The sequence below is a fragment of the Acartia tonsa genome, chromosome 11 (assembly GCF_053477335.1).
Source record: "Acartia tonsa isolate MP-2025a chromosome 11, ASM5347733v1, whole genome shotgun sequence".
NCBI classification, from domain to species: Eukaryota; Metazoa; Arthropoda; class Copepoda; order Calanoida; family Acartiidae; genus Acartia; species Acartia tonsa.
Window position 1 is genome coordinate 46,170,305 of NC_137270.1, and position 23,111 is coordinate 46,193,415.

Below are 23,111 nucleotides of genomic sequence, written 5' to 3' on the forward strand. Positions count from 1 at the left end.
TGGCTCAAACTGACACAAATAAAAAAAATATAATTATAATAAATCAACCTGTAAAGAATGACTTCTTCCTTTGTTTAATGGTATAGATTGTTCTTAACCTTTACCTTGTAACTATAGAAAACATTATTATTATAATTATATATTTTTTTAATTTTTGTCAGTTTGAGCCAAACAAAGCGTTTGATAAAAATTTCGTATCTTTTAAAGATATTCCAGGTACGGTTATCAAAAAAAAAAAAAAAAATTTCCCTATTGTTCTATTCAATAGGGAATACAAATATATAGAGCACCTTATCGTTCTACTACTATTTTTAGGCCTTATAACACACACCTTTACGGGATTTACTAGAAAATGACCTCTCTCTTTGTTCCAATTAACCTCTCTAATATAATATGTCTATTGTAACTGATAGAAATATAATATGTTCCAACTAACCTCTCTAATATAATACGTCTATTGTAACTGATAGAAATATAATATGTTCCAACTAACCTCTCTAATATAATATGTCTATTGTAACTGATAGAAATATAATATGTTCCAACTAACCTCTCTAATATAATACGTCTATTGTAACTGATAGAAATATGATATATTCTAACTAACCTCTCTAATATAATGTGTCTATTGTAACTGATAGAAATATAATATATTCTAACTAACCTCTCTAATATAATATGTCTATTGTAACTGATAGAAATATAATATATTCCAACTAACCTCTTAAATGTAATACGTCTATTGTAACTGATAGAAATATAATATGTTCCAACTAACCTCTCTAATATAATATGTCTATTGTAACTGATAGAAATATAATATATTCCAACTAACCTCTTAAATGTAATACGTCTATTGTAACTGATAGAAATATAATATGTTCCAACTAACCTCTCTAATATAATATGTCTATTGTAACTGATAGAAATATAATATATTCCAACTAACCTCTTAAATGTAATACGTCTATTGTAACTGATAGAAATATAATATGTTCCAACTAACCTCTCTAATATAATATGTCTATTGTAACTGATAGAAATATAATATATTCCAACTAACCTCTTAAATGTAATACGTCTATTGTAACTGATAGAAATATAATATGTTCCAACTAACCTCTCTAATATAATATGTCTATTGTAACTGATAGAAATATAATATATTCCAACTAACCTCTTAAATGTAATACGTCTATTGTAACTGATAGAAATATAATATGTTCCAACTAACCTCTCTAATATAATATGTCTATTGTAACTGATAGAAATATAATATATTCCAACTAACCTCTTAAATGTAATACGTCTATTGTAACTGATAGAAATATAATATGTTCCAACTAACCTCTCTAATATAATATGTCTATTGTAACTGATAGAAATATAATATATTCCAACTAACCTCTTAAATGTAATACGTCTATTGTAACTGATAGAAATATAATATGTTCCAACTAACCTCTCTAATATAATATGTCTATTGTAACTGATAGAAATATAATATATTCCAACTAACCTCTTAAATGTAATACGTCTATTGTAACTGATAGAAATATAGTATGTTCCAACTAACCTCTCTAATATAATACGTCTATTGTAACTGATAGAAATATAATATGTTCTAACTAACCTCTCTAATGTAATATGTCTGTCTATTGTAACTGATAGAAATATGATATATTCTAACTAACCTCTCTAATATAATGTGTCTATTGTAACTGATAGAAATATAATATATTCTAACTAACCTCTCTAATATAATACGTATATTGTAACTGATAGAAATATAATATATTCTAAATAACCTCTCTAATGTAATATGTCTATTGTAACTGATAGAAATATAATATGTTCCAACGAACCTCTTTTCTTTTTATTATTAATTTCTTCTTAAAGGAAAATTTTAAGTTAATTTCAAAAACAGATTTATAGTATAGATGTATATACAGATAACCGGTTAACCGATATGGTTCACCTTTACAATTAGGCTTCTTATAGGTCCAGGGAAGGTTTAAAAAACTATTTTTTGGGAGGATACTATCCCCCCCCCAAAAAAAAATTCTTTGTTTTTAATTAAAGATTTAAAAATTTCAAGTGCCCCGAGAGGCTTCTAGAGGCGTAGCCGCTGGTACAGACTAAATTGATAGATATATATTAAACACCAAGAAACTTGGGATACCAAGTTTAAGACTGTTTAGTAAGATATATAAGTTGGAAAGAATTTTAATGCTAGAAAGAGATTTAAAATCTGCATCAAATTTTAAGGATTTTTTTTATAAAATTCGTTTTTTGTATAATTCTTTTATCTAAAAGCGGAAATACAATTTAAGTTAATTAATTTTGACATCCGTGATAGGTGGATTATAAACTACCTGCCCTCTAATTGGTTGAATGATGTACGGCACTTAAGCTTCTCCAATCAGAGCGCAGATAGTTTTCAATCCACCAATCACAGATGTCAAAATTAATTTACTTAAATTGTATTTCCGCTTTTAGATAAAGAATCATACAAAAAAAAACGAATTTTATAAAAAAAATCCTTAAAATTTGATGCAGATTTCAAATCTCCCTCTAACATCAAAAGGGGGGGGGGGCGAAAGTGACACTTTTTGAAACCAAAACTAAAAGTCAACAAAGGAACTCAACTAAAAAAAGAGTTACAGGTCTGAGATTTTGCCTGGCAGTTGCTTTATAGGGGTAAAATATGGAACTGTGAAGAAACGGCGACGCAACCGCCGAAAACCGCCGTTTCCCGCCGAATTTTTTTTTGCCTTTTCTCGGCGGTTTTCGGCGGTTGCGACACCGTTTCTTCACAGTTCCATATTGTACCCCTATAAAGCAACTGCCAAGCAACTGTAACTCTTTTTTTTAGTTGAGTTCCTTTGACTTTTAGTTTTGGTTTCAAAAAGTGTCACTTTCGTCCCCCCCCCCTTTTTCCAACTTATATATCTTACTGTTTAGTAAAGTTTAGCCACATACAAATTACAAACATGCCAAGGGGGGATCTTTAGGGATAAGACAATGGAGTATAAATTGATATACATACCCAATTATGATAAACAAAATTACTCCTTCTGTAGATCAAAATTATTTTTTAAAAGCTAGGATATAATAGTTTAAAACCAGCCAATCAGTAGATTTCAGTAGAGGGGTACAGTCCCTTTCGTAACATCGCACCTTATGGGGCGATTCTTCGTTTTTTTCACAGTAGCTTTTCTCTTATTTCTAGCCCCTGCGGGGGGCTCTAATCCTGCGGGGCCAATTACCTAACCCTGTTGGGGCAATCACCTAACCCAATATAACCTAACCTAACCTAAAATAACCTATAAAAAGCCATTTTAAAAATACGACGAATCGCTCCTTATGGGGCGATGTTACGAAAGGGACTATTCCCGAATAATGTAATAATTTAGGTACAAGTGTAATTTACAGCCTAATGTCCCCTCCTACCCTGGATGTAGAACCATAAACATGGATATGAAATATAAATAATATAATGTTTGTGTTTTGCAGCAAGGGAGAGGATATTAATAGTTATTTCTTGCATCGTATTATAAACAGCTTTCCGCGGATATAGAATGTACAATTATAAGATTAAAACCAGTTTTTTTTAGCCCCGAGATGCCGAAGGCACGGGCTAAAAAAACTGGTTTTAATCTTATGATTGTACATTTCTATATTCGTAGAAAACTGGATGTAATACGATGCTATACATAGTTTTTTCGTATGGATGAGAACCGGTTCCTATCCACCGGATTTTCATACAATTCTAATATCGCCTTTCTAACCCGTATAAATAAATTGTCCAAAAACTTTGTTTATACATAAATTAATTACACCGTTGCATGGCTATTCTATACTTTACTTTACATTAATTTAATCGATTATTCTTGTATATTTATCATCCCGGAGAGTTTATTTTGGAGGTTTATTTAGCATTGTCCTATCCCTGTAAATGCTAGATTAAATTAATACCTATGTATTCTCAATGATTATAAACAAAATTACCTCTTAAGTAGATTAGAATTATTTTTTTCAGAAGTTTGACACATAATAGTAACTATTGATCCAACGAATATTGAATTGTTAAAAAACATTGGTCACAGGACAATTTATAGTTAAATGTCCCCTCCCTCCCTGGAGATTTACCCATTATTAACCTGATTATTTTATTTTCAGTGAAACCCGTTACAAACCGAGTGAAGTCTCTGCGCCTGACCAAGGATGACTTTGAAATACTAAAAGTGATCGGCAGAGGAGCTTTCGGAGAGGTTTGCGTTGTCAAAATGAAGGAGACAGATAAGGTGAGTCATTGATTGATTGATTGATTTATTGATAGATTAATTGATTGACTAATAAATGTATTAATAGATTGATTAGAATATTGAACGACCTATATTTTCATAAATAGATAGATTGATGCGTTGATAGATAGTTCGATAGGTAGATTGATAGATTTTTAGGCTAATGGATTGCTAAATTGATTGATTGATTGATTTGAAGAAGACTAATCAATTGATGAATTGAAGTAGGGATAGACTGAAATATTAGTAGATTGATAGATTAGTAGATTTATAGATTGTATGACTAATATGATATATTGATAGATAGATTGATAGATTTATAGATTGTATGACTGATTTGATAGATTGACAAAAAGATTTATGGAATTCTAGATTGATAGATTGATTGATAGATAAAATACTTACAATAGGCTGATATATTGATTGATTGATAGACAGATATATAGACAGATGGATGGGCTATTTAAAGGGGTAGGTAGATATAGATAGATAGACAGTTGAAAGACAAAATAGAAAGATAGATAAAATTATTAAACTCAAAGTTTTTATTTGATTTGAATATATGAATAAACCCTAATTTACAAGATATAGGGGGGAGAACTGTTTAAATTACAACTTAATAATTTGATTACTGTATAAATAGCAAGAATTTGGTATAGATAGATCTAGGCAATTACTAAGTTGGGTATGAATTGACTAACTTGTAAATTAATTATCATTATATTAGCATAACTAATGGTGTTTTGGTCTCAAATGTAAAGGGGGGACATTTGACTGTAAATTATTTCGGTCATTCAATGGCTTATTAACTAACACTTATTATCTAAAGTGGAGGCATTTTCTTTGGGCATGTACATCACTTTTTCGTCCATTGTCTTATCCTTAAGATCCATGTGTTTCTCCCCTCTATTATAAGAAGCAAAGCTATTCTGAGATAAGGACATACTTGCTGTACGTTAAACTGTATTTAATCTTTTTATCATTGTATGAAATCTTACAGGGAAAAAGGGAAAATTTTGGACTATAAATCAAACTGGTACCCAAAGTTTTATAACCAAGTTATCTTATTTGTTGGCTCTAAAACTTTGGGTACTTTTTAAAATTTTGATAAGTTGGTTTCAAACTAGAAGCATGCAAACTTTTCAACTAATAATTTTAATCTACACAAGGGGTGGTTTTGTTTTATTGGGGATATATATATCAATTTATTGTCCATTGTCTTATTCCTGAAAATCTCTGGGAAGGGAATCATATGAGAACTAAAGTAATGGACATACTGACTTTAAAAGTAAATTATTGAGTAGCGTTCAGCAAAGAACTCAAAATCAAAATTGTATATTATAAAATTGTCATCAGAAAATATAAAACAAAAAAAATAATGAGGATAAATAACTTTTTTTAAACAAGGATTTTGCACTAAAAGGTTTTCTAAGGGTTAAGACAATGTAATTCAATGTATTGGACCAATTTTTGAAACAAAGTTACCCCTTCTGTACATTAAAATTATTGGTTGAAAAGTTTGGACATTGCTGGTTTGTGCATTCCAATCTTCTTTTCATAAAACTTTGGGTACCAGTATAATTTACCGTCCATAACCCCAATAATTTTCAAACATTTAAGTAAAATAACCCAACATTGATTTTTTTGCGGAAAAAAATTCGCCTTTGTGCTTTTTTGCTTTGTTTCGCGAAAATGTATTTCACACAGTTTTGCTAATATTAAGAATAGCCTAAACTTGGCATATATTTCATCATCCTGGGACCTAAATGAAGCTTTTCTAACATGGAGGTCTAAATCAGGACAGTGATTATCGCGATCTTAATGGACAAACAAACAAAAAACAGGGTATATTCCCTTTCGTGACAACGCCTCTTAAGGGGCGTTTCGTCTTATTTTCACAATTGCTTTTAATAGGTTATATTAGGTTAGGTGATTGCCCTGCAGGGTTAGAGCCCCCCTGCAGGGGCTAGAAATAGGAGAAAAGCTACTGTGAAAATACGAGGCGTTGACACGAAAGGGACTATACCCAAAAAAAACCTTATTACCTAGCTTAAATATCTTTTGGTGCAAAGTAAATTAAATTCTGTATCTTAATGTTAATTTAAATTTTCTGTTGCATTAATAGAACATTTATTTAATGCAAGTTTTGGTAGCATTGGTAATAGAGATAGAAATTAATATTTTAATATAGAGAAATACTTCAAAATTGCATTGAGCATTGAAAAAAGATATAAGATATAAGACTTTATCCGATTATATAAAGTAGTAAGCTTTTTTTGTCTGTAGCTAAGGATCTCGATAACCACTGAACTGATATAGTTCTCCTTTACAATTGAGCTTCTTATAGGTCCGGGGAGGTTTTTAACTATTTCGTGGGATTGTATCTCTTAAACTAATTGCAAAAAAGGCTTATAGTTCCGTAGCCGTTAGTAAAGATATAATGAATAGACATACTAAAAACCAATACTACGTTAATAGATTAATAGATAGATAAGATTGGATAGATAGATGAGGTAATAAAATGATAGATATTTTATTATTTACTACTTCCATTGTTTTGACAGATAAAATAGAGGATTGCATTTACTATCCCAAAACATGACATCCTAGCTTTGTACAAGTACTATCTATCTTCCTATCTATCTATTATCTATCTTGCTATCTATCTATCTATTATCAATCTTGCTATCTATCTTGCTATCTATTATCTATCTTCGTACTATTTATCTATCTCTTATATCTATCTATTATCTATCTATTATCTATCTTGCTATCTATCTATCTATTATCTATCTTTGTACTATCTATCTATCTATTATTTATCTTGCTATCTATCCATCTATTATCTATCTTGCTATCTATCCATCTATTATCTATCTTGCTATCTATCCATCTATTATCTATCTTGCTATCTATCTATCTATTATTTATCTTGCTATCTATCTATCTATTATCTATCTTTGTACCATCTATCTATCTTCCTATCTATCTATTATCTATCTATTATCTATCTTGCTATCTATCTATCTATTATCTATCTTTGTACTATCTATCTATCTATTATTTATCTTGCTATCTATCCATCTATTATCTATCTTGCTATCTATCCATCTATTATCTATCTTGCTATCTATCCATCTATTATCTATCTTGCTATCTATCTATCTATTATTTATCTTGCTATCTATCCATCTATTATCTATCTTGCTATCTATCCATCTATTATCTATCTTGCTATCTATCCATCTATTATCTATCTTGCTATCTATCCATCTATTATCTATCTTGCTATCTATCCATCTATTATCTATCTTGCTATCTATCTATCTATTATCTATCTATACCTATCTATCTTTTATATTGTTAAAATCAAATTTTTATTTTTAGGTGTATGCCTTGAAAATTTTGAACAAGTGGGAGATGTTGAAGAGAGCGGAGACTGCTTGCTTTCAGGAAACTATTACATTCTGAATTTGTACAGACGAACAGACAAAGCGAGTTATAGAGTAGAAGATGCTCATTGGAATTCAGAATCGGAGAGATATGAGACAATGGGGTGTTTATTACACTAGTCCCCCAAAGTTTTATAATAACGTTTTCTTATTCGTTTCAACCACTAATTTTATTCTACAGAAGGTGTTATTTTGTGTATTAGCATTTTGAGTTTACATCATTTTGTCTCATCCGTAATAACATTCAGTCCAATGTCCCCTCCCTCTTTGATGTATTTTTTTTGAATGATAGGTTCAATTGATTTTGAATAAAAAAAAATTTTTCAGTAACGCTTTGAAACCGATTAATATCCGCTGGATTTAAACCGGTTATCACCTTTACCTACTAAAAAATCGTGTAAAGCATCGTATTAAATACAATTTTCCACGAATATTGAAGTAAAAATCATAAATTCCATACCAGTTTTGTTAGCCCCTCGATTCTAACAAAACTTTCATAATTTTTTTTTTGATATCCGCGGAAAGCTGTCTATAATACGATGCGAAAAATAACTATCAAACAATGATTGATTCAATTTAAAGGGTTGAAATAACTAGGACAATTCTATCATTGAGTAGCGTATCCTTCTATCTACATCTTTTGTCTTTACAAAGTACATCATTCTTATCATTTCAACTGTATTTAAGTTCATTGTTCTTTTTTTCTTTGGACTATTTAAAAAAAATTTAAATTATTTTTTATCATACAAAGTACATATACCCTAATATACATATTCATATGTATGATAAGATTATTATATTACATATATTCAAATACATATACGTAATACATGTTAAAAGCATAGCAACTCTAATGTTTACTGATGTATGTCTGTCCGTCAGATTCGCTATATTTTTTTTTGTTTAAAAAAATATTTGTTTTTCTCTTTACAGCCATTTTAAGGCATAATATTTTGGGGTGGTTATAATTTAGACACCTGCCATACTTAGACCTTAGCAAAAGTATTATATTTTGTTATAAATCAAAAGAATTTTCACTTTAATTAAGAATAAACTATGGATACATCTTTTTCTTGTTGATTTTTATTCAGTATTTATAAAGATTAAAAAGATTAAATATAAATATTTAGAGAATTTGTTATTTTTATGGGGGGAATTTAATTTACACATCTTTAAAATATATTAGAAAATTTTTATATCCTCATCGGGGATGTACAATGATATAAAATGAACATTATGGGAGGTTTTTTTGTACTTGCGGTGTCCTAGCCATGCGGGGCTACCTAGTATCCAAGATAACCTGACCTAACCTGGCCATGAGTTATAATTAAACAACGAAAATACCAACCCCTATCCGTCTTAATTTAAAATAAAGAGAATGGGGTGGGGATTCAGTGCTCAACAAGGCAATTTGAGGGGAAAACTCGGAAAATGTTAAATGAATGAACATAGAATATACGTGGATATTTTAGCCAACTGCGAGTTTCACTATATTAGAGAACATGAAAATCTGGTGTAACATCCAAGTAATAATATATCCCTTGTTGAAATGGATAACAATAAATCCAATTTTGAATGTAATGGCTGCGAATACAGGAGGAGCGTGACGTTCTTGTTTTCGGAGACCGGCGCTGGATCACTAACCTTCATTACTCATTTCAAGATCAAACCAATCTGGTAAGTTTTTATTTTCCAGTATGGCTTCGAAACCGGTTAATATCCGCTGGATTAGAACCTGTTCTTAGTCGTACTGAAACATCGTGTATCAAATCGTATTATGGACAAAAATAAAATAAAAAAACACATAAACAATACCAGTTTATTTGGCCCCTCGGGACAAACTAAACTGTCAGTAAGCATATATTTTTTTTTCAATTTACAATCCGCGGAAAACTGTATATAAAATGTACAAATATAAGATTAGAACCAGTTTTTTTATCCCCAAGATGCCAAAGGCACGGTCTAATAAACTGGTTTTAATCGTATGATTGTACATTTTTATATTGTTCTAATCCACCGGATTTTAATTTGGTTTTGAATGAATACAAGAATGATTATTCTTTCATGTTACCTAACCGTGGTCAACTGTATCTTTAGAAAACGTACATATTTTAATATTTGTTAGTTCTGACGGCTACGCCACTAGAGGCTTTGGTTAGAGTGTTTAGATCGACCCTTAATCTTCACTGTAATGGAAAGCCATATTGGTCCAGCGGTACACACGGACAGACGGACATCCTGTTACTTTTATATAAGGATGCATATTAAGATATATAAGTTTTCCGGAATTTTAAAGTTAGAGGGAGATTTGAAATCTGCATCAAATTTTAAGGATTTTTTATAAAATTCATTTTTTTCTATAATTCTTTATCTAAAAGCGGAAATGCAATTTAGGTTAATTTTGGCATCTGTGATTGGTGGATTTAAAAAATCTGTGCTCTGATTGGATGTCGTACATCATTCAACCAATTAGAGCGCAGGTAGTTTAAAATCCACCTATCCTATTGGTCAAAATTAATCAACTTAAAATGCATTTCCGCTTTTAGATAAAGAATTATACAAAAAACGAATTTTATAAAAAATCCTTAAAATTTGATGCAGATTTCAAATCTTCCCCTAACATTAAAATTCCGGAAAACTTATATATCTTAATGCATATATCTATCTATCTATCTATCTATTGAAAATGTATAATGTTTCAAATGTAATGTTGCAGACAGTATGAGAGAGATGTATTTGATATTTTTGCATTTAAAACGATATATTCTTGCATTGTCGAATATTTGGCGTGGTTAGACTTCTTATTTGTTGGGGGTAAGGTGTAAAACCTCCCCCCCCCCTCCCCAGTTTTTTAGAAAATTTAGAATACCTAGAGGTATTCTAATAATTTTCATGTAATGTTAATATTTCAAAAACGGCCATTACTTCGACAAGCAGAAAAGCTGAAGGAAAAACATTTTTTCTTTAAGTAACATATCACTACATGTTTTTCATGATTTTCTTAGTTGCCATTTACGATAGACAATTATGTTTCTTTTTATTTAAATGCCCCCGCCACCTTTAGTTGTTGTTTATCCTTGTTTTCTCGTATTTACCAAAAAATACCCCAATCCACCCCTTGCAAAACATACCTACATATATGTTATAGATGTTTTATTTATTTAAGAAAATTGAATCATAGTACATTGCTCTTTAAAATTCAAAACAAAATTCAATGTATTTGATTTTAATTTAGAATAAAACAATTCTTTTAAGGGATCTTTTGATTATTTCTTGTTATTTAATTATCTAGGTATTATTTAACTTTTTTTGAAATTTAAATACATGAATAGATTTATGTGAATATGGAGAAAGGGTTATATAGACTCGTAGAGAAATGTGAACACCCCTTTGATATTACGATTAGTATGGCTGCTATCACAAATTTTTACCCCCTCCAGGTTAACATTCCACCTGACAAAACCATGTGAACGCCACTGTATGGAGACACTGGACGATAAATTGTTTTTTAAGCCCCAATGATAATACACAAAATTTCCCCTTTTTGTAGATAAAAATTATTGGTAAACTGCTAGTTTTAATCAACCAATCAAGATATTATAAAAGTACTTAAAGCAACAAATGAGAGAACGAGTTTTATTAAAGTTCCGCTACATTTCTGCTTCTAATATACTAGCGGATGTACACCTAGCATCTAGGGGCACTGTATTTAAGACTTAAACAATGTTTCTAACTATCTATCTATGTTTATGATAGTTAAATAGCCAAGTGGCGAGTATACTTCATTAATTAACCAAAGCCTTAGGGCCAATAGGAGCCTCATACTTATATACATTGGTCCAAAAGTGGTCAAATTATTATATGACCGATTAGTATATTTCTTCAAAATCAGAGCCCATTCGGTTAAGCAGTTATCGAGATTTTAAGTACATTTAACTTTATTAACAAATACCTTTATTCTTAAATTTAGAAAAGAAAATTAAAAATCAGAAATTTCAATATTTTGACCATCATAACTGCCGTAGTGAAAAGTATTTATATAGAAAGAAAGATGAAACTAACCCTAAAATTATTGTTAATTTCCCATCTATTTATTACTGTCCATTTTATAACCCCTCTGACCCTCCCTCTATTCATAGGCATATTTAATTCAGTAAAAAATTTACAGAACAACCTCCCCCCCCTTCCACTATCCTTCGACTTAGTAACTAATCTAAAACTTATTTTTTAAATAAACTAGCAGTTGCGCCCTTAGCATCTAGGGGCTCTGAATTCAAAGTAACAGAATTGGGCTGCTACAAAAATAGTGTAAAACCAACCCATGACTTAAATCTGGAAACAAAATAGCCTAGAACCTCACGGTACCTTTGTGAAGCTTTCCTAAAATTGAGAACCAAATCCGTTCAGTATAGTAGTTATTGAGATTTAAAGCTTCAGACAAAAAGTTCCATAATGCCAATTTATTGAAGAGAAAGGAAGAGAAAAAAAAACTAGTCTTTTTTTCAATTGCTAAGGGACCATTTTTTAGTGTGTCTTATAATGTAGCAAAAATTAAATCATCGTTCAGATAGCATTAACAACATAATACTTTGGAAAAACCAAGGATCTAAAGAGATAATACAATGGACGATAAATTGATCTAATTGTCCTATAATGATAAACAAAACTACCCCTCTGTAAATTACAATTATTGGATGCTAATAGTTTAAAACCAAAATTCAATTAAAGTACCCAAAGTTTTAAAGCTAACAAATAAGATAACGTGGTTATCAGTGTACCAGTGTAATCTACAGTTATTAAGATGATTTTTTGCTGTTACAGCATTTTAAATTTAGTACGATTTTTGGGACGTTGTATTTTTTGCGAATTATGCCTTTAGGTGCCCCCCAAATGTTTCAGGCAATATCCTTATTTTGGTATATTCAAGCAGAGACCCACTTCTCCCCCCCCCCTATCACATCTTCTATTATTTTTTTTTGTAAAAGATGTGGTTATATCTGGAGGGAGGGGACATTGAACTGATATCCAATGTTTTCTCGTATTCATTCGAATCCTGTGGATAGGAACCGGTTCTCATCCATACTAAAAAACTATGTCTCGCATCGTATTATAAACGGCTTTCTACGAATATAGAAATGTACAATCATAAGATTAAAACCAGTTTTTTTAGCCGGTGCCTTCGGCAACTCGGGGCTACAAAAACTAGTTTTAATCTCATAATTGTACTTTCTATATCCGCGGAAAGCCGTTTATAATACGATGCGAGAAATAACTATTATCAATCTTGATTGGTTGGTCAAAACTATCAGTGTCCAAGTTTTTCAACCAATAATTTAAATCCATATAAGGGATAATTTTGTTCATCATCATTGAGGACATTTAAAACTTGTTTTCTGCTTGGAGGGGTATAATTCTTACTCATCAGCTTTCCGCGGATATAAAAAATGTTTAATTATAAGATTAAAACCAGTTTTATTTATGATTGTACATTTCTATATCCGTAGAAAACTGGATATGATACGTTGCTAGACATAATTTTTTCGTATAAATGAGAACCGGTTCTAATCCACCGGATATGAATATGAGAAAAAGTTTTACAATATTCAAGGGGGGGGGGGGGGTATATCCCTCTCTTGAGAAGAAAATGGGATTTCAAAATATCTTATGTTTGGTATAAAAGGATTAAAAAGACAGGACAGTTATGGGTATTACGTTTTTTATGTGAAACTTTTCTATTAATGTGTTGGTACGTATGACAAAAATGCCTTGCTATTTAACATAAAGGATTATCATGTTTACTAAAGTAAAAGGACTCTAATTAAATTTTATGGGTTGTTTTGTTAAATTGAGTGTCCAAACATTTCAATCACTAATTGTAATCGACAGAGGGGTGTATTTTGTGTACTATCATTGGGGATGTACATCAATGTATCGTCGTTGATCTTATCCGTTTAGATCTCTGGGTAAAAAAAGTTCGCCAATTTATTACAATTTGTATTATGACTCTTTAACGTTTTTTCTTTTATGGATATTATCATCCTTTATTTATGACTAGCGGCTACGCCCCCTAGAAGCCTCTAGGGGCACTTAAGGTAGAAGGGGGAAGTCGACCTCATTCCATTTTAAATTGAAGTTTTAAAAGAGTAAAAAATATTTTTTGGGGGAGGAGGGGTTTTGACACCCACTCTAAAAATAGTTTAAAAACTTTCCCAGAACCCATAAGAAGCTTCACTGTAAAGGAGAACAATATCGGTTCAGCGGTTAGCGAGATCCTTCGGGACAGACAAAAAACGCTTACTACTTTATAAAATAGGATTATGACAAGGCATTTGGAGTTAAGACCATGTTTTTTTTCTTCAATTGGCATCAAAACTATTACACAATAAGAAGTAAAGTACATTCAAACAAGGAGCTAAAGAACCCATTGGGTTATTTGTTACTCTAGTCCCCAAAGTTTTATAATAACTTTTCATATTTGTTAGCTTCACAACTTTGGGGACATTATATAATTTTAATTGATTGGTTCATTTAGTTGAGTGTCCTAACGTTTCAACTACTCATTGTAATTTACAGAAGGGGTAATTTCATCAGCATTTGGGAATGAACATCAATTTATCGGACATTGTCTTATCCCTTTAGATCCCTGTGTACACCATAAAATTATGACTAAAAGCTGTTACTGTCCGAAAACTTGCCTCGTTTTGGTATAAAACATCCCCTTGTGTTTGGAGAATCTACACTGAAAATAAGACGCACATCTTTTTTTAAAGCAATTATAATGCAGCAAAGGAGTGATGTTGGTCCATGTAGGGAATCTTCATAAAGAAATAGATGCTTATCTTGTATAACAACAGAGTAAATCCCTTTTTTAAACTGGTCATAGGATTATATAAATTACAAAAGTTTAAATTTCTGTACATTAAGATTTCGATAACTAATAAACCGATTATGTTCTCTATTTAACGGAATGGGATGGTTTTAGGCTATTTTTCTTTCCTAGATGCTGTGGAATCATCTGTTATAGAATATCAACACCACAAAAAACTGTATGGGCTTAAATAAAGATCTTATTGTCATGCATCATTGATTAAGTATTACGATTACTTACCTAATTCTTTCATTATGGGAAATTTTATGGGAAGTTTTCACTAGTTATTGGCAGTTTTAAGTAGCGAGGCTACATTACAATTTGTTTTGTCCTTCTGTTTGACCGTCTAATGATCTTTTTTTGGAGGTTTTGCGGTTTTCTTAAAGTTTTTGCAGATTCCCTTTCTTTTTTGTTATGACAACTGAACTATGACCCACTTTATAAGTTTGTTCATTTCATTTCACTTATGGATGTTTTCATCCTTGTTATTAGCCTCTTTTAGAAAAAAGGCTATGTTTGCCTAAAAACTTGATAAATTAAGAATTTGATTTCTTGCTGTTATAATACTAACATAATTATTTGAATAGCGTTTACTAGTGTTTCTGTTGACTTAAATGAAATCTTATATTAATTAATGTAGACTAGAAGTCAGTCGTGGCCACTTTTATTAGATGCTATCTAGTCGAAATAATCTATTTTAATATGTCAATTTGATGTCTCCACGTTTAACCAATTCGATCATCTATAGTACATTGATTTATCTATGTATTTTATTTGTCTATCTATCTATTTATTATTCGCATTTTATTTGCGCTAATCCATTAAGAATTTACACATATACAAGTGCAAATATTTCAAATATGCAAATATATCTATCTATGTATCTTGTTGTCTATCTGTCTATCTGCGTGAAATGGATATAGAATACTTGGATATATTGACAGGGGATAATTTGTTTTATTGGTTGGTTCATTAAGTTTTGTGTCCAATTGTAATGTACAGAAGGGGTAGTCTTGTGTTTGATCATTGTGGTTGTACATCAATTATTCGGCCATTGTCTTATCCCTTCAGATATCTGATCTATCTATTAACTATCTATATATCTATGTTTATCCATCTATCTATCTATTAGAATGTATATAAAAAGGTGTGCAAATATTTTACAAATGTGCAAATACCTGTGCAACGCACTCTCAGGGTTACCAAATTTTTTTAGTAGATTTTTTTGAAATGACACTTACGGTTAAGTTCTATTAATCTGTATTCGAAGGTATAAGTGAGGGAAGAAAAATAGCCATAAACTATCCCAATATAAAATCTATAAAGCAGCCTAAAACCTACTGAGGACATATCCGAAGATTCTTACAAGAATCTCAATCGGTTCGAAATCTTAAGTTACTTACAAAAATAAACTTACTACTTTATGTTGCAATTCAGCCATTTGGCTTTGTTAAACATTACTGTATTACAGTTTATTGATCTTATTGTAGAATATTAATAGCATATTTTTAATGCTTTGATTTTAGACGAAGTTGTTCTTGTTTTAGCACTAATAAGTCCTTTACATAAAGCTTAAAACAAAAAAATAGTTGTCAACCCTGCTTTAAAATGAGTACTGAAATGCATGAAACAGTCATATAGATAGAAAGATAGATACATGGATGGATAGATGGAAGGCATATAATAGCTGGATTGAGACAAGGCATTAAATTGCTAGTAGCGTAGCTACTCCATTACTTGGGTATGTCCGTCTGTTTGTACATTCCAGTCATATAAAGGTTATGTTCAGCTGCCTTGGCTCCAATTTTTTTTGTATAATAAGTGATAGCCACCAAACTTCTTTTTTGTAAATTTAATATCCGCGAATAACTGTCAATAATACGATATGATAAATAACTATTCCAGTTTTATGTGTTTAGTTGTGTCAACGTTCAGCGCAACTCAAGGACAATTTTGTCCTTGTTGGATCAGGAGGGGGGGGGGGCGGGGGGGGGGTTGAGATTTGACTAAAATTACACTGGTACCCAAAGTTTTTAACATAGTTTCCTTATTTTTCGACTCAAAATGGGTACTCTTCATTACAAACTAGAATTAAACAAACTTTTTTACTTCTGAGCTTGATCTTTAAATCATTTTAGTGATGATTTAAAGATCAAGCTCTGATTTTATTCCACAAAGCGGGTATATTTTTCTCATTTGGGGATGTTAATCAAATTATCGTCCATTGTCTTATCCCTTAATATCCCTGTGGTTAGATAGATAGATACATAGATAGCTAGATAGATAGATACACTCGACATGAAATTTAAATAGCAGCACATTGAGTGAAAAGTTTTTGTGTTTCTCTGCAGGGAGGGAGGGGACATTGGGTTGTTTATTTCACTAGTTCCCAAAATTTTATAGCAGCGTTTTCTTATTCTTTGGCTAAACAACTTTGGAGACTGGATTTAGTTGAGTGACAAAACGCTTCAACCACTAATTGTAATCTGCAGTAATCTAATCACTGGGGATGTACTTCAATTTTTGAGCTATTGTCTTATCCCTTTAGATCCCAGGTTTCTCTCGCTGTGTTAATGCAATATGTCAGCCTATTTCAAGGGCAATCAACTTTTTTTTAGCAAAGCAAAGCTTTGTTTCTAAATGTCCATGAGTATGAATGTCCGTCTTTTGGAATGAACTTGTTTTTCTCAGCTCCTATTTAAGATAAACGGCATATATTTTGTGTGCAGATACCAATGTTTATTTAGTATTTGACTTACAAGGACTATTAGTCAGTCGGCTATGCAACAAAAAATAATTATGTGTATTTTCTATTTATTCTCTTGTTATGACCATTGAACATCTGCTTTATAAATAACTTTGTCCGTTAGCCCATTCTTGATTTTGTTATACTTTTTAAACACATTTCATATACTCCACAATTTTCTTTATCTGTGAGTAAAACTCAAGGAGGGGTCTTTGTAGTGTAAAATATATTGGTCCCAAAGGTTGTATGATTTCTCATTCGTTGGCTTAAAACTTAAGGAACTTTTATTCAATATTTGGTTAAAGATCCTTATAATGAAGTCTAGTTTTTTACCAATAATTTTAATAAACAAATGTGGTAATTTTATTATGACAATTGTAAAAGATATAAAAAATAGTTAGGTCTAATTGAAAGGAAATAGCTTACATACATATTTATTTCAAGTATAGGAAAGCTTTGCTTTTATGAATAAAATTAGAAATAATTACAAAGGGGTAAAATAATATCCCCTGCTATCCTGAAGTCAGGAAGGGATGGGATATTGCAATTGAAATTATACTAGTACCCAAAGTTTTATAAACATGTTCTGTCATTTAATTGGTTTAAAAACTTGGGGACTTATCTTAAATATTAATTGATAAATTCTAAGTATCAGTGAGTCAATGTACATGAAAAGTAATTTTGTTCATCTTTATTGGGGATGTACATTAATTTATCATTCATTGTCTTATCCCTTAAGATCCCTGCATAAAAGTACATTCTTTCTTTGTTACTTCGACATTGTTTAGATTGAAAAGAATTTTAATTTCAACTCTTTTTATCTCTCCTAGTTGACTATACAACATTTGGTGTTAGGGGAATAAATATTGCAGGGGGGTGGGTGGAGTTGTAAAGGTAGTTTTTGTCCCATACAAAGTGTTAAGTGACATTATTTCCCTGTATATTTTTTTTAATTTTAGCTGCAGTACCCTTACCTTTTAGAAGCTTCACTGAAATTTGTTAAAACTCATGTTTAGGTAAAAAATCATAATTCAAAAGATAATTATAGATAAATAGAAACAATCTTAAAATGAGAATTAGGTAAACTTTTCAAACTTTATTTTTTTTTTAAATACCTATAGTTATTAATTTATAAGAAGTGAGTACTATTTTTGTTTAAAAAGTAAAAAAGTTGCTTCTCCATAACATAATTTTATTTACTATTTATCAGGGATCTAAAATGATAAGACAATGGTTGATAAGTTGATGTTCATCCTCAATTATGATACACTAAATTACCCCTTCTGAATATTATTATTAGTAGTTGAAACATTTTGACAATTAACTTTATGAACCATCTAATATAAATTCATGAAAAATCTCCTAAGTCATTAAGCAAATGAATAAGAAAACGTTATTATAAAACTCTGGCGACTAGTGTAATAAAAAGACCAATATCCCTTTCCCTCCCCTTGATATTATCTACATTATTACGATTACATTATACTAAAACTTCAAATTATTGTCATTTTGCTTATTTGCCGATCTTTTAATGCTTGACTTTAAAAGGGATTATTAAAAAGACTGAAAAGTTCATAAGCTTTTTAAATAACAGCTGACTTTTAGTTTGTCCTATTCCTTAAATATTTTAATAATTTTCCATGGGGGCATTGGTCTTGTATTTATACTGGTACCCAAAGTTTTATTTAGATGTTGATTGGTTGATTTAAATTAGCAGTTTAAAAACTTATCGACCCATTTTGAATATGAATTTTGATTTACAGAAGGGGTTAATTTTATTTATCATCATTTGTGTTATAATTCAGCTTCTCATAGGTCCTGAGTAGGTTTATAGCTATTTTGAATGAGGGTACCACCACCTTCAAATAGAAATATGCCCTAAGAAAAAAATGAACTTCCCCCAAAAATTGATTTCTAATTTCTCGTTTTGCATGCCTCTAGGGGCGTAGCCGCTATTGAATAAGATAAAAAAAAGTATGTATAATTATCTGTTAAAAAGAAAAACTGACTAGGTACATAAAAGCATATTCACAAATGTAAATGAAAAAAAAAATATTTATGTTTTACTCATTCACCCTTCACTTTCTTTCATATCAAGTTTGGAACACAAAAGTTAGAAATCTGATTATAAACAAGGATGACTACATCTATACATAAGACAAAAAATGACTGGACAAACGCAGGTATAAGGTATAACCAACAAGTGAAATAAATCTAAAATAATATTTGGGGGGCAAATGGAGAGGTCGTCAATTTTACGATGTGTTGCCCCCCCCCCCCCCCCCAACGACAGCTGATAAACACGTATAGGTTCCGTAATTTTTTCCCGAATTAATTTAGTTATTGGTAAAAGCTGGGACAAACGTACAAAGTGAGTTATATATCATTGGTTCAGTGGTCATTAAAAAAAAGAAGGGGAGAAAAAAAGGAGAGAGAACATTAAAAATCACAAAGCCTTAAATTATTTGGATAAACTTTTTTTGAAGTTTGAATGACAGACTAACGTATGCTAATTGGTATAGAAAATCTTCACAAAAAAATCAACTGTCTATCTTAAATAGGAGCCAAGAAAATCATGGTTCAGACAGACATACAAACGGACATTTTAAAAAAAATGTATTTTCTATATCAAGCATCTTATAGATTTAAATAGTTTCCATGGAAAGCTCTCTCTTTGTCTAAGGCTTAACACAAATTATGGTAGGTATTATCAACAAATCTCCAAATTCCTAACCTTAAGTACTGAGCTTTGATATGCGCAGTACGCATGTATGCATAGCATACTTAGACATAAAGCCGAATCATTAAAAAATTAGCACTAGAAAAAAATACTAATTTTTTTTATCATATATAAACCAAAACTAGCGGCTGACCCCTTACCACATCTTGGGGTGGGACATTCCAATAGCCTAAAATCGTTACTTCAATCGGTTCAGTGGTTACAATATCTATAGGACAAAAAAACCTTATTACTTCAAATATTTCTAATTTTTTAAAATTTTAAGTATTAGACTTGTTTTAGTATAATGTATTTCTTTATGCAATGCCTATAATAATATATTTTAGCAGACATTTCAAACTTAATTGTGCTATATTTCATAAATAGAGAAATCAAGCTAATGGTTTGTCAGTAAATCACTTCATATGACATTTAAATATAAAATGTTTATAAGTTACTAAGTCATACAAGTTGCTTTTCTACTAATGAAATTTTGTTTGACAATTTCTGTTTGTTTTCTTGGCTGTTTTTAAAGATAGTTGATACTATGAGTCATACTTTGAACATGCTAACTTGACAGTAACACACACACACATACACACATATACACACATACACATACATACACACACACACACACACACACACACACACAAACGCATGCATAGTCATATACACATATATAAATATAGACGCATAAATTCGCAAAATTTATGCAAAAAATAGCCATTTTTTCTTATGTTTCTTTTCAAGTTTGTTTATAATTAATTTTTAGGGGGGGAGGGGGGGCTTCTCCACTAGCGTTTAAATTAATTCCCTATTTATTGTTAGTTAAAAACACCATTTTAGAATTCTAAACTTCAATGAAATTTTTATTTTTATTTTACTACATGAAACAAAACTGCTTTCATTTTAACGAACAAGTTTGATTCACTTCTACAAGAGAGTGTCAAAAATTCAATTTATCAACTTCGAGAAATATCTTCTATTATTGTACAATGCATTTATTTATTATATGGTTGGGGATTTTCAGAAATTTCATTTGATGCTAGCTAGATTAAATTTTAGAAATATTGTAAAAATATAAAGCCTCACCTTTTTACTTGTTCAAAAATCCCTCAGATAGCCCTATCCTCTCCCCCTTTTAAAAGTGTACACATCACCCCCACCCCCCCATCTCCCCCCCCCCCCGTGCGCTTTAAGCCTTTCTTAAAGTCCTAGAACTGCCTTTTAAAAGCCAACACACGCGAGTCCTTTAAATATTTCCCCCTCCTTCTTCAATGTTTATTTTTCTTAACCCTATCCACTCTCTCTCTTTACTTTTTAGTAGCGAAGCTACTGTATAACTTGAAATGTCTGTCTGTTTGTCTATTATACAATTTATTAAGTCTGTCAGTCTGTCGGTCTTTCTTCAAAAGACATTTATATGTGTTTATATAAAGATTTCGTGATTTTCTATTTCTCATTTTACTTTTTTCAACCTCTATTTATGACAACTGCAAACTACTACTCTAAAACTCACTTTGGCCGTTTGTCCCTCTGTGATTTTTTGTGGTTTGCTTATGGATGGGGTCATCCTTGTTTTTCCATCCTTATAGATTCATTTTTCCTTTCTCTTTATTTTCTTAAAAGCTTTTAATGTTAAAGCCATGATGTAACTCGGTGTTATTTTAAGAGAGCATTTTAAGTCTTTTTAAAAAAAAATTATTTCTTACATAATATTTTTAAAAAGGTTTTAATTTCATCTCTTAAATTATGTCTTTGAAACCGGTCAATATCCGCCGGATAAGAACCGGTTCTCGGTCATACTGAAAAATTATGTATAGCATCTTATTACAGACAATTTTCTCTAATATTAATTAAGAATATTAAATTAAATACCAGTTTTGTTAGCCCTATTAGGCCCCTCGTGGCTAACAAAACTTGTTTTAATCTCATCTATTTTTTATTTTAATATCCTCGGAAGTTGTATTTAATACTTTGCGATAAATGGCTGTTAAAAGTCTGAAAGAATTGTATTATTTTGTCCACAAAATTGCATTATTACTTTGGTGGGACTTGACTTAAGTAAACTTTGCTTTTAATATTATGTCTTAATCGCCTAGGAATCACCATTTATTAAGATAACCAAACAGGTTTGAAAAGAAAGCAAGGAATTTCTGGTAATGAATTTTAAAACAGATACACTATCTAGAATTTACCTTATTGTTACATGTATCATCATGTATCAAGTTTCATAATCAATAGGACGATACTAACATTTCTTAATTAACGCTACAGACTGACGTAATGACCCCCAGTTAAAGAGTAGCTGCGCTACTTAAAAATGAATGTTTCTGAAAAATTTTCCTTTCTCGGCGCCAGAATTTTTTTAGTTAGGTGTAAGAGATAAAAATCATGTCTTTTATACATAGGGAGGGAGGGGACATTGGGCTGTTTATTATACTCTAGTCCCCAAACTTTTAAAATTTTATTTTCTTATTTGTTGGCTTAACAACTTTGGATGCTTTTATTGAGTTTGGATTGGTTGGTTCATTAAGTTTAACCACAAATTACATTCTATAGATCTAAAGTAATTTTGTGTATCCTTAATGGGGATGTACATCAATTTATCGGCCATTGTCTTATCCCTTTAGATCCATGCTTTTATAAACATAAACAAGGATGATAACAATCAAAAGTGCGCAGCTTTACATGGGGACTAACTAATAATAACTAATAATGTAGAATTAATTATACAGTTGCAATGCTTTTTAGATTGTATGTTTCAATGTCCCTAAATTAATCTTAATTGGGTAGTACAAAGTAGCAGTGACCAAACTTTTCATCATTTATATTAATAAGCAAAATGGTAATTTTGATAATCCTAATTAGTTTCCAATGACATTATTTATATTTCTTTTGAAGAAAAAATCTATTAAACATAAACGTATATGATGATTTAAATAAAAACCAGTGGTATTGATTATAATCTTAGAAAAAACAAATGTTCTAAATTTTTTAGTAAAAAAAATTTAAA

General features: G+C 30.6%; 1 protein-coding gene across 8 annotated transcripts in view; it reads left to right on the forward strand.

Moving 5' to 3' along the window:
• gek (serine/threonine-protein kinase gek) overlaps positions 1 to 23,111 on the forward strand; it is a 161,247-nt gene that overhangs the window by 45,818 nt on the left and 92,318 nt on the right. For all 8 annotated transcript variants that reach the window (XR_013884271.1, XR_013884275.1, XR_013884272.1 and 5 more), the window contains exons 3-5: positions 4,183 to 4,307; positions 7,695 to 7,757; positions 9,353 to 9,436. Coding sequence is in view for 3 of the 8 variants with exons in the window: in XM_080177721.1 (XP_080033847.1) it covers positions 4,183 to 4,307; positions 7,695 to 7,757; positions 9,353 to 9,436 (272 nt within the window). In the remaining 5 variants the exon portion in view is untranslated. The remainder of the gene's footprint in view (positions 1 to 4,182; positions 4,308 to 7,694; positions 7,758 to 9,352; positions 9,437 to 23,111) is intronic.